We start from the raw sequence: 18,407 nt of genomic DNA, 5'->3' as shown, positions 1-18,407 counted from the left end.
TATTTCCTGGTAGAGAGACTACCTCTCCTTATGAACAGGAATGGTAGAGATCCACACTACCAGCTGGATAGTTGCCAAGCTGGAAATGCAATAATGACTTCTTTTGTCAGTTCTTGGTGTCTTTCTCACCCTTAGGTCTTGTATCATCCCAGGATATCTGCCTGTAGTATATCCTTCATTGACATCTGCTGATCTCTACCTTGAGTAAGACTCTCTCCATGTCTTACCCAAATCAGCCATGGCTTTGTTAGATGAAAGAAGCTGCCCAAGATCAGGAAGAGAAAGGAACCCAATTGATATGAACATTTATTGACCCCTACTAATTCTGCACACCTTCTCAGACTTCAGTTCAATGTCTACACTCACAAGGGCTCTGGCAGCTTCATGGTTCCATTGTGGAATATTCCCTTCATCTGTTCAGATTCTCTGGGCTTTAGTCGCTGACTCTTGATCTTTGGTCAAGATGCTATACCCGCATACTTCGTCTTGGAGAAAAATTTTCAACTTTCCTCCCCCTTCTCTCTCTCTCTCTCTCTCTCTCTCTCTCTCTCTCTCTCTCTCTCCCTCCCTCTCTCTCCCTCCCTCCCTCATTCTCTCTCTCTCTCTCTCTCTCTCTCTCTCTCTCTCTCTTTCACACACACACACACACACACACACACACACACACACACCCTCCTTTCCCATATCATTCTTGCCAATCATATTTTTGAGATATACTAGGCTGTATAAAAATCTTCTGAATCACATGTTCTAAGAATTTCTGCTCCTTGGGAAGCTCTGTTAGCCATCAAGGCCACTGTTGGCCATATTCTAACCTATAAACACAAGAGAGTCCCACAGATAAGTCACCCAAAAGTAAATTAGTAAGCTGAGAAGCAGACAAGTTCATCTGTAGTTCATCTAACCATCCAACCAACATCTTCTGAGTAACTTCCTCCATAAAAAGAATACAATGGTGAGCAAGGCAGTCCTGGCACTTGGCCTCATGGAGCTCCAGGCTATGAGGAAAAGGGGTCACAATTGGGTGTGATCAATGTTTCTCAAGGGAAAGTGCAAGGGGGTTATGGGATTACAAACAAGGTGTACCTAACCCCCTCTGGGAGGTCAAGATGAGCTCTCAAGAGGTAACAAAATTTAGTGATATAAAGTGAGATCTGAAAGGTAACAGGAAGTGGTCAGAGAAAGGAGAGAAGTAGCACGTGTCTCATGCAGAGGGGATAGTATGTTCAAAGGCCTCAGGCAACTTGATGCAACTTGGGAGTCTTCTTCAGGAACTGGGTCTACAGTTACTGTATGGAGTCCCACATATCCATCAGCTTTGCAGCAGCTGAACAAAGGAAGTCTTGTGCTAATAATGCTTCTTGTTGATCTTATGGCCTCATTTGGAGTGTTATAATTTTCTTCCTCCTTTTGTACACGTTATTGACAAATTCTATACATGTGGCATACCACCTATATACCTATTCAGATTCAAAACAGCTCAAGAGGGCAGGAAAAGCAAATCTAGCTGAAAAGTGGGCAGTCTCACAGTGAATTAATAACTTTAGAATTTATGTGTTACACAGATTTGGGGGGTGGTTAATATGGATTGAACCCAGGAGTGATCTACCACTAAGCTATATACCGAATCCTTTTTAAAATTTTATTTTGACACAGGATTTCACTAAATTGCCTAAAAGTTCTCAAACTTGAGATTCTCTTGCCTCAGCCTCATGGGTTTCTGGAATTCACAGGTTACACACATATTTCTTGACAAGCAATGTATCTTCAAGTAGTATATACTCTAAATGTATCCATAAATACTCCTTGCAAGTTTACATGGTCAGATCTCTCAATTCCTCCTTGATCTCTGCTACATATTTGGGAGAGAGAGAGGAGTATGTAATTAAATCTTGTAGAAATAGTTGGGGTTTTATTATTTAAAAGTATTTTATTACTAACTGATCTGTTATATAATGTTGTTATTAACCAAAATGTGTTACTTTTCTTTAGTGCTATTATATATCTCTTCTGACATGAGTTCAACTCTGCTGAATTTTAACACAATTTTTCTCAATGGTTGAGAAATTCAATTCAAGATGGTATTAAATTTTTGCTTTTGAAATGTAACAGATGATACAACTGTGCAACAGCCTATTCCATTCAAGTCCTACTTTTGTTCTCCAAACATTCTAAAAACTTAGAAGTAATGATCACATCTATGTTGATATATTTAAGCCAGTGAGCCTGTATATTTTTATTATCCCTTTAATTAAAGCCATTAGTTTACAGATGATTAATAATGGCTTCTATATCTGATAAGGGTAGTGGTATCAATGAAACCTGAATTTAAGGGATATCAAAACAAACATAATCTTCCAAAATTCCATTATGTTCTTCTGGAAAGGATTATAATTTTTTTCTTTCCATAAAACAGGGATCAACAATTCAACGATTTATGTATTTCAAAATGTTAACCTGAGATTATCTGAGGTCAGAAGGAGCCTCGGTAGGTAACCCAAATGGGTGAGATTCTCATGACATAATAAAAATTTATACTTTGATTACATTAAATATTGGCAACTTTTTCAGCTTTTAAAATGGACTACAGGTGCATGCCTGTAATCCCAGTGGCTCGGTAGGCTTAGACAGGAGCATCGTGAGTTCAAAGCCAGCCTCAGCAAAAGCGAGATGGTAAGCAATTCAATGAAACCCTATCTCTAAATGAAATGCAAAATAGGGCTGGAGAGGCTGGGGATATGGCTAAGTGGTCAAGTGCCCCTGAGTTCAATTACCGTTACCCACCCCCATCTCCACAATGGACTAGTATAGTGAAAGCCTAATGAAATCTATTGAGTTTGTTTCTTTGGCCCAAAGACCGTTACTTTTTGCCATCTGCCATAAAGGAATATTCCACTTTGCACACATGAGCTTTTGAACAAAAATAGTTATTTTATCTCCTGACTCTTGAATTTCAATGCCAATGCAAAAGAGTAGCAGTATTTGTACTTTCAATTAATAAACATGAGGTTTGTGGTAGAATAACTAGCATACATGCCATATTTGTATTACTTTTAGAAATTATTGGTAACTCTTGGGAATTCAATGCCTACCACACAATTGCAATACAACAGGATCTGCCTGAGGAAGATGGGAGGTTCTTATTCTTGCATAGCTGACCCCCTGTAGGATTGGTGGCACTTTTCTCAGTGCCAGATGTGCATCCAGGCCTTCATAGACCATATTATTTTAATTTATCCCAGCCAGTTCCTATAAATTATGCAACCAAGTTTTATACTGTTCAGATATTCCATACTCTGTGCCCAAATTTTACATTCTGTGGCAGTTATATGTTGAACAACATACTATTAAAGGAAAATGAACCTAATTTTCTCCTAACATAATAATGGTGCCCATTTTTACATTAAACAAACATGTATAAAAACTTTTCCCTTTGCATTTGGATGCATTTAAAGGTAAACATTAAAATGTTTGTCTAGGCAGGGTGCAATGGCACTCCCCTTGTCCCAGCTAGTTGAGAGATTGAGGCAGGAAGATGACTCGAGCCCAAGAGTTGGAGACCAGTCTGGGCAACAGCAAGATCCCATTTCAAAATTAAATATGTAAATAAATAATGTCTGCCTGCATAAAAATCCAAGATTCATGTATTTCAAATGTTAACCTGAGATTATCTGCGGTCAGAAGTAAGGATCAACATATTCCTCAGACAATGGTAATTAAATAAGTCTGTTTTATTTGCTTTCAGCATGGTAATGTTGATTTTTCTTAACTTACATTACTCTACATTGGAAACACTAATAATAAGTTAAACTGTAAATATACTATTACAAGAAAAGTATTTTTTAGTCATAAGGCAAAATCCACAATAATCAATTGCCTGTATATTTTCCTCTCTTTCAAATTTCATAATATAAAATCAATTAATTCATAAATCATATTGGTGATTGCTCGGCTTATTCCACTTCCCAACTTGGCTGTATTTTTTATCCAACAAATATATTTAAGTTGCCTAAGATATAGAAATAGGTTAAGTAATCAATTGGTACACTCCTTTCACTTTAGTTTTTTTATTTTTAATTATTTTTATTATTATTACTATCATTATTATTACTTGTAGTACTGGGTATTGAACTACATCCTCAGCTCTATTTATTTATTGTTAACAGGGATTGAACTTAGGGACACTCAACCACTGGACCACATCCCCAGACTTTTTTTGTATTTTATTTAGAGACAGGGTCTTATTGAGTTGCTTAAGACCTTGCTAAGTTGCTGAGGCTGGTTGAACCCACGATTCTCCTACCTCAGCTTCCTGAGCTGCTGGGAATACAGGCATGTGCCATCATGCCCAGCTCCTGGCCTTATTTATTTTATTTTGAGACAGAGTCTCCCTAGATTGTCCAGGATAGTCTCCAACTAGGGATCTTCCTGCCTTAGTTTCCCAGGTCACTGGAATTACAGGTGTGTACCACTGGGCACAGCTAGTTTTTAAAAAAAATTTCAGATTTAAAACATTCACAGAGGATTTTAAAATGTACTTTGAGGCATCTCCTTTTTATTCTTCTTTATTTTTTGAGATGGTTCTCATTATGTTGCCTAAGGTGCTTGAACTTGCGATTCTCTTGCTCAGTCTTCCAAATAGCTTGGATTATAGGTGTGCACCATACCACCTGAATTTTGCTTCTCTTTTTTAATCTTGAAATTTGATTTAGCTCAAAAGTCAATTATCTGTTTTCACATTATCCCTCATACCAACATACTATAATTAAGTAATTTCTGTCTGAATTTGCATGGAGTTGCTTACATATCAGCTTTTAGTTTTTTTTTTTTAAATAAGCATATATTATTATCTTTTCCAAATTCTTTCTGGGATTCCACTTTATTTAGTGTCTAATAATTAATATAACTCTGGGCTGGGATGTAGCTTAGTGGCAGAACACTTGCCTAGTATGTGTGAGGCCATGGGTTCAATCCCAAGCATCCCCCCAAAAAATACCAACCAAAAAACCACATTAGTGTAACTAATGTTTGAATTAATTTTAATAGTTTTCTCTTTATTTTCCTTTTTTTTTTTGTGTGTGTGTGTGTGTGTGTGTTTCTGAGGATTGAATTCAGGGCCTTGCTGTAGCCCCAACCCTAAATTTGAATTGTGAAGTAGAATTTTCAGAGTTTTATAATCCTGGGACATATTAGCTGACTTAAATCAGACATGGACCTTTGCAAAAACCATCTTATACAGTTGGTTGACAGTCATATCTATCTTTGGTCTTTATACTTACTTAATTCTAGAAAGTATTTTTCCCAGGAAGACCTGACTAGTTAGGTTTCACAGGAGTGCTTGAGACTTTGGCCAAGTTAACTCTTCACTTCCTGAAACATGTTCTACCTCTGAAGGTAAAGAGAGGTGCTTTTCTGCAGTTCGTTTTAGAGCAGATCACCTAAAGGTGATTGAGGTAACTATTTTAAGTCATGGCTGTGGAAAACACTGGCAAGCCTCCCATAATGATACTGTCTTTCAGGTACATGTGTGTAGCCTGCAAAAGAAAAATTCATCTGTAGAAGCTAAGATTCTTTTATTTTAAAGGGACCAGGCCATACTTAGTCCATCTTTTTCACCTCTTGGCTTTCCTGGATCAGGATGAAAGGACAGGGGAATCTTTGTTCTGTCTATTGCTCGAGGTCTCTTTGCTGTATCTTCTTTAAAGCCCTTCTTTATTTTTTATTTATTTTCTTTTGGTGCTAGAGATCAAACTCAGAGGTGTTCTACCATTGAGCCACATCCCTAGCCATTTTTATTTTATTTTATTGATGCAGGGTTTCACTAAGTTCATTAGGGTCTTGTTTAGTTGCTGAGGTGGCTTTGAACTTGCTATCCTCCTTCCTCAGCCACTTGAGTTGCTGGAATTACTGGTGTGTGCCACCACGCCTGGCTTCTTTATTTTTTATTTATTTTTTAAATATTTTTTAAGAGAGAGAGAATTTTTTAATATTTTTCAGTTTTCGGTGGACACAACATCTTTATTTTATTTTATGTGGTGCTGAGGATTGAACCCAGCGCCCCGTGCATGCCAGACAAGCCCGTTACCGCTTGAGCCACATCCCCAGCCAACTTCTTTATTTTTTAATAGTAAAATACACATAATGTGAAATTTATTGTCAGCCACTTTAAGTGTACATTTTTAAGTGTATTAAGTATATTCACATTGTTGAGCTATCGATCTCCAGAACTTTTTCATCCTGCAAAACTGAAACCCTATACTCATTAATCAAATCCCCATTTCCCCCTCCCTCTAGCCTCTGGTGAACACTATTCTGCTTTCTGTTTCTATGAGTTTAACTTATCCAGATACCTCATGTAAATGAAATTGTACAGTATTCATCTTTTTTGACTGTCTTATTTCACTTAGTGTAATGTCTTCAAGGTTCAGTCCTGTAATATGATGTACAATAGAATGTGCTACATTTCCCTTTTTTATTGTTGTTGCAGATAGATACGATACTTTTATTTTATTTTATTTTATTTATTTTTATGTGGTGCTGAGGACGTAACCCAGTGCCTTAAATGTGCTAGGCAAGTGCTCTACCACTGAGCCACAGCCCCAGCCCTCCCTTTTTTTTTAAAGCTGAGTAATAGTACATTGTATATATATATATGTATCACATTTTGTTTATCCAATCATCTGTTGGTGGACATTTGAGTTGCTTTCCCCTTTTGGTTATTGTGAGTAATGTTACTATGACCAGAAGTATGCAATTATCTCAATACTGGTGTGTTCCACTGTACAATTTCTCAGAAGACAAAAACTACATGATCCTAATCACTTAGGGGCGGAACTCATAGAAGCAGAGAGTAAAATGGTGTTCAATAGAAGTGGGTGGGAGGGGAGAATGGAGAAAAGGGAAGATGTTGGTCAGAGGATAAAAGTTCAGTTAAACAGGAACAATAATTTTTGTTGATCTATTACACAGCATTGCAACCATAATTAATAATAATGTACTGTACATTTCAGAATTAGAATTTAATCATTCTCACCATAAAAAAGTTGAGCCGGGCATGGTGGCACATGCCTGTAATCCCAGCAGCTTGGGAGGCTAAGGCAGGAGGATCGAAAGTTCAAAGCCAGCCTTATCGAAAGTGAGGTGCTAAGCAACTCAGTGAGACCCTGTCTGTAAATAATATACAAAATAGGGCTGGGGATGTGGTTCAGTGGTCAAGTGCCCCTGAGTCCAATCCCTGATACCAAAAAAAAAAAAAAAAAAAAATCAAGTAGTTGAGGCGATGGATATGTTAATTAGCTTGATTTAATCATTTTTATATATGTATAATACATATATATATATGCATCACATAGTATCCCATAAGTATATAAAATTATTATTTGTCAATTAAAATACTTTTTTTAAGTACCAAAAAAGACTTTGCTTTCTATACTTTGAAACATGAACCCAAAAGTTATTGCTGAATTATATGGTAATTATATTTTTATTTTTTGGGGAACTGCCATACTGTTTTCCATTTTGCATTCCCAACAGTAGTACATAAAGGTTCCAATTTCTCAACATCTTTACTAACATTTGTTTTTTTTTCTATTTTTTAATAGCAATCATTCTAATGGGTGTGAAGTGATACCTCATTATAGTTTTGATTTGCATTTCCCTAATGATTAGTAATGTTTAGCATCTTTTCTTATGCTTGTTGCTCATTCAGACATCTTCTTTAAAGAAATGTCAATTCAAGTCCTTTGCCCATTTTTAATCAAATTTTTTTGTCATCATTATTGAGTTTTAGGAGTTCTTTATATATTAAAACATTCAGATATATAATTTGCACGTTTTTCCCATATCATAAGTTGCCTTTTCACCCTACTAATGGTGTCCTTTTATGAATAGAAGCTTTTAATATTGATGTATCTCAATTTGTTTAGATTTATTTTTGTTGCCTGTGGTTTTGTTGTTGTTGTTGCCATATCCAGGAAATGACTGCCAAGTACAACAACATGAAGTTTTCCCTGCTTTTAAGTGTTCTATGTTTTTAGCACTTATATTTAGAATTTGATGCATTTTCAGTTAATTTTTGTATATGGTATAAGGTAAGGGTTTAACTTCATTCTTTTGCATGTGGATATCCAGTTTCCCATCCCTATTTGTTGAAAGACTGTTCTTTCCTCATTGAATTGTCTTGGCACCATGGTTAAAAATCATATGGCTGGCTGGGCACAGTGGCGCACGCCTGTAATCCCAGCAGCTTGGGAGGCTGAGGAGTTCAAAGCTGGCCTCAGCAAAAGAACTGAGGGCTAAGCAACTCAGTGAGACCCTGTCTCTAAAAAAAAAAAATACAAAGAGGGTTGGGGATGTGGCTCAGTGGTCGAGTGCTCCTGAGTTCAATCCCCGGTACTCTCCAACACCAAAAAAAAAAAAAATCATTTGGCCATAAAAAATGAGTATTTATGGACTCTCTTCTATTCTGTTGGTCTATATTGGCTGTCTTTATGCCAGTAGCACAGGTTTTTTAAAAATATTTATTCTTTTAGTTTTAGGTGGACACAATATCTTTATTTTATTTTTATGTGGTGCTGAGAATCAAACCCAGTGGCTCATGCATGCTAGGCAAACACGCTACCACTTGAGCCACATCCCCAGCCCCACAGTTTTGATTACTGTAGCTTTGTAGTAAGTTTTGAAATTAGGGAATTGTTCTTCTTTTTCAATAATTTTTGGCATTTGAGGTTCCCTGAGATTACATATGAATTTTAGGATGAATTTTTCTATTTTTGAAAAAATGTCATTGGGATTTTGGAGGAGATTACATTTAAATCTGTAAATTGTTTTTAGTGGGGTTGCTACCTTACAATATTAAATCTTCCAATCCATGAACATGGGATGTCTTTCCATTTATTTTTGTCTTTTTTAATCCATTCCAGCAAGTTTGTAGTTTCGGTGTACATGTGTTTATAAATATTTTATTCTTCTTCTTCATGCTATTATAAATGTAATTGTTTATTTAATATTCATTTCAGATTGTTAATTGTAAGTGTATACAAATGCAACAAATTTTTGAGCATTGATTTTGTATTTTGCAACTTAGATGAATTAATTATTTATTCTAACAGCTTTGGGTTATTTATTTTTAAATTTAATGTCCTTTTTGATGTTTATCATATCTGGACAGGAGTCTCTGCCTGTCCTGGATATTCCTTCACTCAATTTTTTAGTTAGAAGAAGCCAAGCAGGCTTCTTCTGCACTCATCACTAATAACACCAGAGGAGAGGTGCTTTGCTGCCACCAGCAGGACTTTTTGAGATGGTATTTGGACAGAAAGGTGAACTAGTATTTTCAAGATAGGTTTAATAGTTGATACTCAAAGGCTGAAACCTTTCCCTATTCTGTCCCTACAATCATGACATCCAATCAATATGGAGGGGAGTGGGTGTGAAGGGTTTAGAAACCAGAAACTTGGACACCTGAGGCACAGCCTCCTTTCTTGAACATCATCCTGGTTCCCTGTCTAAGGAAAATGAGTTCTTTACCTATTAGGAGTTATTTACATATTAAATGAACTAGACTAACTCTGTTTGGATTTAGGGGCTCTCGAACCTGTTATTTTTTGTATTAGAATTCCTGACTCACATGACCACTATGCCAAGGCAGTTTCATGGAGGAGCCTATGGGAGCCTAAGCCACTTGTTTAGGGTTTAAAAAATATTTTAGAGAAGAACAAAGAGTACACACTAACTGAAAACAGGAAAATGCAGTTATACCATTCAACTATATGGCTTTCCAATCCCACGATACTGGGGATTGAACCTACTCTCTTCTATGTCTCATCTCCAGACTGATGATGCCTTCTAATTCCTTCTACTCAAGGGAGGTTGAGCCTCCATGTTTGATATTCCCATTTTTCTAGGGACCTACCCACAACCCATGGGATGTTTTTATTCAGACTTTCCTGACCTGCCCCTTGTAGTATCCTCCCCCTTGTTCCCCTGGCACTGGGGATTGAACCCAGGGCCTTGCACATGCTAGGCAAATATTGAGTCACATCCTCAACTCTTTTTATTTTGAGACAGTATCTCACTAAGTTGCCCAGACTGGCCTTGAATTTGCAATCCTCCTGCCTTGCCTCTGGAATAGCTGAGATTACAGGCATGAACCATCATGCCAGATTTGTAACATCCTCTTTTTACCAAACTGGTAGAATTTGACCTAGAGGAGATTGATCATCTCTGTATGTAGGCATCAATCAGTTCCACATCTTCAGGTGATGTGGATTTGGAGGCTACTCTCAGGTACAGCCTGTACTTTCTTTGATTGGGTCTCTTGAGAAACTTATCCCACTATTTTTGGATTACCTGGGGTTCATGGTCACTGTGACCCAATGCATCCTCCTGTCAAACATTTTCAAATTTCCTGTGAAGTAGAAAAGACAATTCTATATCCAACATGATACCTAGGAAATAGGCAACAAAGATCCGAGCCCATCGTGGGTGATCGTTTCAGTGTCAAGTCCTATATAGCCCATTAGTACAGAACCATAGGGTCAGTACCCTGACATGAAAATGGAAATTCTTAATTCAGTATAGTCTCATTGGAGAAAAAGGATCAGAGAATTTCATGGATTATGACATGAGCTTCAACTGACTATCAGCAGCAGAAAAAGCAACAAGGGGAAGCACAAATGAAGGCTCAGATCATTACTGTCCATACAAATTTATTTCCTTTATAGGGAGCTTCATCTGAACTTGTGATCTCTTTCCTTACCTAGGGCTAACTGGATTCTGGTCCATGTGGTGTGACATCTTATCTGGGTGCCATCAACATCTTATAGATCCTATCCAATGATACAGCTACACTATAAATTGGGATTCTGTGAAGCCCCTTGTGACTCTGGAAGTCCTCAACATCTTCTCTAGTCTCTTCTAGGCCTTTTGCTGCTACATTATCATATTTTAGTGTCAGACCTAAGAACAGTGACATAGACTTCTGGGGTTTGACTCTTTGTCTAAATAGACCTTGTTCCCCAATGTCAAGGCAAAATAATGAACATCAGATTGGTCAAGAGATTCATGAAAGACCTTTCCTGTTCTCTCAGGTTTTGAACAGGATGATCTCATATCCCCCTGCACACTATCTGGCACTCTATTCTTTATCATCCATGTTAATGGTTTCAAAGGGCTTTCCTTTGAGCCCCCTCTGTGGGGTTATAGGAAAAGATTAAGGGGGAGGGATTTTAGTCCCCCTTTTCTGGTTTCAGTCAGAGCAGTTCTACTTTCCCTCTAAATTTTGAGCCTCATCCTAAGATTTTTATTGGAACAATGTATTCCACCACTTAAAAAAAAGGTTGAGAAATCAAAGATCTGTTTCAAGGGCACTATTTTGTGGCTAACACCCCCAGAAGCAAAGAACACTCACTGGATTGTACGCTCACCACCAAAGGTCAGCACCTCCTTCAGAATTTCAGTCATAGGTGTGTTATCCATTCCCTTCCACACAGGATCACCAGGCAGTACCTCTCTGGACAGAGGGTGGATTCTGCTGAAACATATTCCTCCTGCCACATATGAACTGCAGCCTCTGCCCACCACACAGACACAGCATTGACAAACATTTCAGGATCCCCAGGGCAGCTAAGGCTAAACCCCAAACAGACCAGATGAAATATGGACACACACATAGCCTTGTTGATATTCCCATTGGTAACTTTGATTGGTCTATACTTCCACTTAACTGTCTTGGACTTCAATCTGTGACCCCTACCAGACTTGTTTTCTCTGCACACAGAATTCAAGGACCCTATCTGCCTAGCCAAGTTTGGCAAAGAGTAAAGGAGTTTTGGATGGATTTTTCTGAGCTCTAGGATCTGCAGATGAAGCCCAAAGCTAGATTCCCACCCATACCTTCTCTTCTAACATATATCACTCCATACATAGGCAAGCCCCATCCCAAATTCAGAGGTTTACTTTAGTGTAAAGAGGAACTAGACTTAACCAGCAGGGTCAGTGGGCTGTACCCTCTATCCTAGAATCCTGGATAGTGTTGCAGAGGCCTAACTTGATATATCCGCAGTTAGTACCTGGTTTCTAACCCCAACCCTTGAGTTTTCTTTAGGGGACACAGACTTAGCTTACAGTCCCTTTCCTGCAACTCTACCACTCCCATAGCCAGTGTGGGTATACAGAGGGATCAGACTTATTTTTAGGTGGTCATCTAGGTCAATAGGCAGAATTTGTTTTCCCATAGCATGAACACTTGGAGGAAAGATAGGGCAAGAGGACAAGGGAAGTCATGGAGGGACAGGTTTCAGAGAAGGCTCTGGAAACTAGGAGAGGGGATGGGTTGGTGGAAGTAGGAAATAAGGAAAGGGTTCAGACAATTCATCAATTGTAAAGGGGCAAATGTTGGAGGCTCAGAAACCCAAGCTTCCTCTATAGGCCCTTTGGAGACAAGACCAGGTTGGATTTAGTGCTGGTGGTAAGGATTCATCATTCCACTGCTCAGTGTCTTGAGGATGAGGTAGTATAATAAAACAACTGTTTTCTGCTCACAATTCTCCTTGATTTGAGCAGGAAGGGACATTGATTCTAGACTCCAGGCTGACTGGCAAAGGTGTATATCTCTGGACCCAATCTGAATACAAAGGCCTTCTCTGAATACCCCTCCCCTAATATCTCTAGGAAGGTCTGAAACAGCGTCTCCCAAACTAACAGAAATGCTAAACATAAATCGATGCATAAAAGGATCTACTGGCTCAAAGATATCAAGACTATATCACTCCCCACAAGAGCAAAAATGAATCTTTCTGGGTTTCTTCTGGACCCAGGTTTTCCTGATGGAAATCTGAGCTGAGTTCCTTTCCTTTAGATTGGCCTATCTTGCTCCTTAAAGAGACCCAATCTTGGAGCCCCAGGGCCTTCTCATTTCCAACACTTCTTCCCTAAGAGCTAGATTGGTTAGCTACTTTCTTTCCAAGCTCTTCAATCTACTCTGGGGTGTCCAGGAAGATTTAGAGTCCCCAGGTCATTCATGGCTTTGTCCCCAGAGGACCGGAAGCTGTTTGTGGGGATGCTGGGCAAGCAGCAGGGTGAAGAGGACGTCAGACGCCTGTTCCAGCCCTTCGGTCATATTGAGGAGTGCACAGTTCTGCGGAGCCCTGATGGGACCAGTAAAGGTGACATGAATTGCCTACTGGGATTACCTGGTGACCTTTTCACACTCGGGGCCACATGATCCTTTGGCCTCTGTGGCCTGAGCCACCCATCCCTCTATCCTGCCCCAGGCTGTGCCTTTGTCAAGTTCGGGAGTCAAGGGGAAGCTCAGGCGGCCATCCAGGGTCTGCACGGCAGCCGGACTATGGCGGTGAGGGCGGGTGCCTGGGCAGAGGGTGAGGCCAGTGGGGCGGGACGGGCTTCTCCTCCCCCATGAGCTCGGTACCCTGGGTCAAGGGCCTGATGGGGAAGGCCCTTGACCCAGAGACTGGGCTGGTATCAGGACCAGTCACTGCGGCCTACCCTGCCCTACTCTGTCCAGGGCGCTTCTTCCAGCCTCGTGGTCAAGCTGGCAGATACAGATCGGGAGCGAGCACTGCGGCGAATGCAGCAGATGGCTGGCCAGCTGGGTGCCTTCCATCCCACACCACTGCCACTTGGGGCCTGTGGTGCCTATACCACAGCGGTAGGTGCCTGGCTCAGGCAGCACCGGTGGGCAGGTGGCTGGGCCAGGTTAGGGGTTTGGGAACCAAGGCAGCTGCCCGTTGCAAAACCCTCCAACATGTCCTTGTTACTTCCCAAAGATCCTGCAGCACCAGGCAGCCCTGCTGGCAGCTGCACAGGGCCCGGGCCTAGGCCCGGTAGCCGCAGTGGCAGCCCAAATGCAGCATGTGGCGGCTTTCAGCCTGGTGGCTGCGCCGCTGTTGCCTGCAACAGGTATGACTCTAGCACCCTTGAGCAGCCACTGGGAGGGGTGGGATGGGCTACAACCTGACTCACTTACCTTTTTCACTGCCAACAGCCAACTCCCAGCCTGGCAGTGGTCCTGGCACTCTTGCCGGTCTTCCAGCGACCATTGGGGTCAATGGATTTGGCCCACTGACTCCCCAGACCAACGGGCAGCCAGGCTCCGACACGCTCTACAATAATGGGCTCTCTCCTTATCCAGGTGGGCCACCCCACCCAACTCTGCCCAAATCTCCCTTCAGTGGAGTAAGGAGCAGGGAATGGGGGGCAGGGCCTTGCTTTGGGGAAGGGGTTCCTATCATCCCTGCTGCCTCTCACAGCAACCCACCACCTCCCACACTCCCCAAGTCTCTCACCTGACCCTGCCCACTGGCCTTCACCGTGGGCCTTGCGCCCCTCTCTCCCCAGCCCAGAGCCCTGGTGTGGCTGACCCCCTGCAGCAGGCCTACGCTGGGATGCACCACTATGCAGGTTTTGCTTGGCGCTGCGCGGCCTGGGGGGGTTGAAGGGCCCCAGAAAGAAATAGGGAGATTTGTGGGGAGGTTTAGTGTCTGTTCTGAGGAGTCAACCCTCCTTTCCAACTCACCCCAAATCCCAACAACCTCTCTTGGGACAAGGGTTATGGTGGACTGGGTTGAACTGATCAGAAATGGCTGGGGTCCTGTTTGGGGGATGGCTCCTGGGGATCATTGCCCACTCCCACCTCTGTCTCCAGCAGCCTATCCGACGGCCTATGCCCCAGTGAGCACAGCTTTTCCCCAGCAGTCTTCAGCCCTACCCCAGCAGCAAAGAGAAGGTGAGGGACTGGGGGCTGGAGTTCAGAGCATGGGTGGGGATGGACTCAGGGTCCCTTCCCTGAACCAGCCTGCTACTGTTCCTGCAGGCCCGGAAGGCTGTAATCTCTTCATCTATCACCTGCCTCAGGAGTTTGGTGATGCAGAACTCATACAGACATTCCTGCCCTTTGGGGCCGTTGTCTCTGCCAAAGTCTTTGTGGATCGAGCCACCAACCAGAGCAAATGTTTTGGTGAGCTGAGCCCCATACCTTGGCTTCTCCCACTCCTAGCCTCAGAATTCCCTTACAGACTCTACAATAAGGCAGTGATTTCCAGCGGCTGCATATGTGGCACAAAGTAGGGTCACAGGCCAGTGATGGAAGCTAAACCTAGACAAAGAACAAACCTTCTTTCATGTTCACCTGGGAAACTTAGGTCTCTAGAATGTATTCAACCAGGTCAGAGCTTTGGAGTTTGACAAGAGCCAGAATCATCTGGTTCTGGGACCAAAGATACCCTCCAACTCCAACTGCAATTCCGAGGTCTAGAATGGGAGTAGTAGAGGGAGACAGCCAATCCAAGCAGGGAAAGACAGGGAAAGACCCAACCTACACACTGCCCCACTTCTCCCACAGAGTTATCTCCCATCCTTCCAAGAATCACACCTTAGGAATCTCCGACCATCTGCATTTATGGGTGTGCTTCTTATGTATATTGCATGCACACACGTAAAAATGGAGAGGTATTTGGAACTGGCCTGAGGAACTTGGGAAATGAGGGGGTTGGTTAAAAAGAAAGGAGGCCTTGCTAGGCAGGTTTAGCAGCTAACCTCTTTGCCCACCCCCATGCCCAGGGTTTGTTAGTTTTGACAATCCAACCAGTGCCCAGACTGCTATTCAGGCCATGAACGGCTTTCAAATTGGCATGAAGAGGCTCAAGGTCCAGCTAAAGAGGCCTAAGGATGCCAACCGGCCTTACTGATCTGCTCTCACTGACTAGCCACAGAAAGGTGAGTCTCAGATGGATGCCAGGCAAATGGGATAAAGAGAAGAGCCAGGACTAGAAAGAATCCTTGAATGGAGAGTTTTTCCTTCATTCTAAGGACTGAGATAAATTAGACAATATTCCTGTCTCCATAGGCTGGGAGATACACAAAAGGCCCTAGAGAGGGCTATGAGAATGAGAGTTTGGCTAGTTTTTAAAAAGTCTTATAGCCTGAGTTCTGACTTTATACTGAAGGTGGTAAAGAACCATTGAGGAGTCTGAACAAAGAAGAGACAAGATATAAGGGCTGAGGTAATGACAGTGAACTCAGAGATGAGAGGAGAGAAGCAAATATACTCAAGAGGCAGCATATGCAGGCCAGGTGGGTAATGGACAGAGAGATGACAAGTTCTAGTCTCTGGCCAGGTCATGAGTCCTTAGAAGACTGTCTGCAACTTTTAGAGGTGTTCTCACTATCCCTTAAGGTCCACCTGGCCTTGCCTCACTTATACTGCTCCAGGAACCCTTTGCAGGGGCATTGGGAGTCATCTGCCTAAGACCCAGGATCTGGCGTTGGTGTACCAGGATGCTGCCGAGAAAAGAGGTCTACATTGTCATTAAGCAGGCAGGCTGCTCTTGTCTTTCCCTCTACGGTGATTTTTACCTTCCCCCTCTCTCCTTATCAATTAATACCCAACAACAGAAACTGAAGAGTGAGAAGAAAGGGAAGAAAAAGCACAGAAATGCTGGAGCAGCCCTTCTGGAAGGAGCAGCTGCAGATGGAAGTGGATCAGACCTGAGGCTGGCGCCTGGGGCTCGGGCCACTCAAGGATTGTTCTTATCAAGTGGGTTGTTCTGCACCTGTGGCAGAGAGCTCAGGCTGTCAGGGCAACCAGGACTGGTTGAGAACTGACTGTCTGGGGAACCAGCAGAGGGCCTTGGGGGTGCCAAGGGCTTCTCTACAAGGGAAGCCCAGATTTACTTCTTTCAAAATCATATCATTCCTTAGAGTTTAGGGACCAAAGGACTATTGCTTTTTTTAAGAATATATATATCTATATCTATATAAATTAAAACAAACAAGAAAAAACACAAGAGAAATAAAAAAAGACAGTATAGAGTCTCATAAAAGCTGCCTTTAAATATCCCTAGGAGACAGGGTGAAGGAGACCTTTGATAGCACCAGCCTAGGCAATGGGAGGCCGTGGAAAGATTGTCTTGTGTCTCATCCCCTCTTAAACCACTCCCCCACCCTTCCCTTTTCAAGATAATTAAGGACCCAAGTGGTCCAGGCTCATAAAAAGAGGGTTATGGAAGCAGTGAACCCATAATCTCTAATCTCCAGCCTCAAAGGTCATCCCTGAGGAGGCCCCAAGAGGGGTTCAGGCCTGCCTTGGTTTTGTCATCCTACAAGGACTCCTGGGCAGCAGAAGTGATAACTTCCCTTTCCTTCTCAATGGCTTCTCCCATGGAACCACTGCTTCCCCAAGAAGGAAGAAAGAGGGAGTTTTGGCCACATGAGTTTTTTTCATCCCAGTCAGTCAAAATAGACAGAGGCCTTGCCTTTGGCTGAACTGAGACACCTCCTGTTTCTCCTCCCCTTGAGCCAGCCCCAGTGTCCCCTTGCTCCAGGCCACCTTCTGTCTCTTAAATTTCCCTACCTATAAAGTAGATTCAAGATATACATAGAGGGCTGTGACAACAGACTTGGAAGGTTTGCTACTGTATATACTGCCATTGAGAAGGGGATAATTTTCAATATGTAGAAGCTTCAGAATTAGGGGTCCCCGTTTACCCAGGACCTGGGAGGGAAATAGATGTTTTGCCAAAATACTTCTTCATTCCTTTAAAAAGTACATCTTTCCTATGCAAGAGTGTCTCATATGTGCTTATCCAAGGTGCTTTTAGATGGTAAGCAGTGTTCAGCTTAGAAGTGGTGTGTGCTTTGTCTGTCCGTCTTTGTCCGTCTGTTGTATCCAGTGGGTGCCATATAAAGCTGATCAATGGTGGTGCTTCCTGCCTGCTTCTGTGAGATGGGCAAAAGATTCTGCTTAGAAAACCGTGATTCACCTTGCCTTGGTCAGTCTTTCCTGTGCCCACAAGGCCCTGCTCATATTTTTTCCAGGGGGATAATTTTCTCTCCACCCCATAGAAATGAATTAGCCTAGTCTGAGGCCCCAGCTGTGTGTGGGAGCTCTGTAGTTCCCAGATGTTGCTGATGTTGGAGGTCTCTGATCTGATAATAGTCAGACAGTAAAGAATGTGGGGTGGGGTCAGAGGATTCTTCCTTCATATGGTTTCTAAGAAAACTTGTTCCCACCTGTTCCTCTTGTCTTTGACTCATTTTTGGAGGGAATGGGAATAAAAATTAACATTACCAGGTAAGGCTCAGTGTACATCCACCAATAATTTTCATCAGAGAGAGGAACCAGTGCTAAGGGGATGTGTATACCAGCATAATGCTGACACACAGTTGGAGCACCCTGGACACAGGTGGGGATATGCAGCACCTGCACACTCGAACAGATATTCACCTAGAGGAAAAGAGGGCTCTCAGTGTTAGGTGCTAAACATGGTTCTGGGTGCTGGGATTTAGGTGCAGACTACAATACCTGGAGATAAGGGGAAAGACAGGCCATGAATGCAGTTACAATGGAGGGTCACACAGGGTCTGTGCCAGTAAGAAGAAGAAAACCA

The 18,407-nt window shown here is 42.1% G+C and overlaps 1 protein-coding gene across 3 annotated transcripts in view; it reads left to right on the top strand.

Moving 5' to 3' along the window:
• The window catches only part of Celf6 (CUGBP Elav-like family member 6), a 31,821-nt gene extending 14,120 nt beyond the window's left edge, over nt 1–17,701 (top strand). The window contains exons 4-13 of one of the 3 annotated variants that reach the window (XM_076851046.2): nt 13,038–13,166; nt 13,275–13,354; nt 13,526–13,669; nt 13,788–13,920; nt 14,006–14,152; nt 14,359–14,421; nt 14,666–14,746; nt 14,834–14,977; nt 15,580–15,735; nt 16,414–17,701. In XM_076851046.2, the coding sequence (XP_076707161.1) occupies nt 13,038–13,166; nt 13,275–13,354; nt 13,526–13,669; nt 13,788–13,920; nt 14,006–14,152; nt 14,359–14,421; nt 14,666–14,746; nt 14,834–14,977; nt 15,580–15,707 (1,049 nt within the window). In that variant the 3' untranslated portion in view covers nt 15,708–15,735; nt 16,414–17,701. The remainder of the gene's footprint in view (nt 1–13,037; nt 13,167–13,274; nt 13,355–13,525; nt 13,670–13,787; nt 13,921–14,005; nt 14,153–14,358; nt 14,422–14,665; nt 14,747–14,833; nt 14,978–15,579; nt 15,736–16,413) is intronic. The other 2 variants (XM_076851049.2, XM_076851047.2) reach the window with 2 other exon arrangements.
• The last annotated feature ends 706 nt before the right edge of the window (nt 17,702–18,407 follow it).

This window comes from Callospermophilus lateralis, chromosome 3 (genome assembly GCF_048772815.1).
Source record: "Callospermophilus lateralis isolate mCalLat2 chromosome 3, mCalLat2.hap1, whole genome shotgun sequence".
Taxonomy (NCBI): Eukaryota; Metazoa; Chordata; class Mammalia; order Rodentia; family Sciuridae; genus Callospermophilus; species Callospermophilus lateralis.
This window is presented reverse-complemented; position numbering and strand designations above follow the sequence as displayed.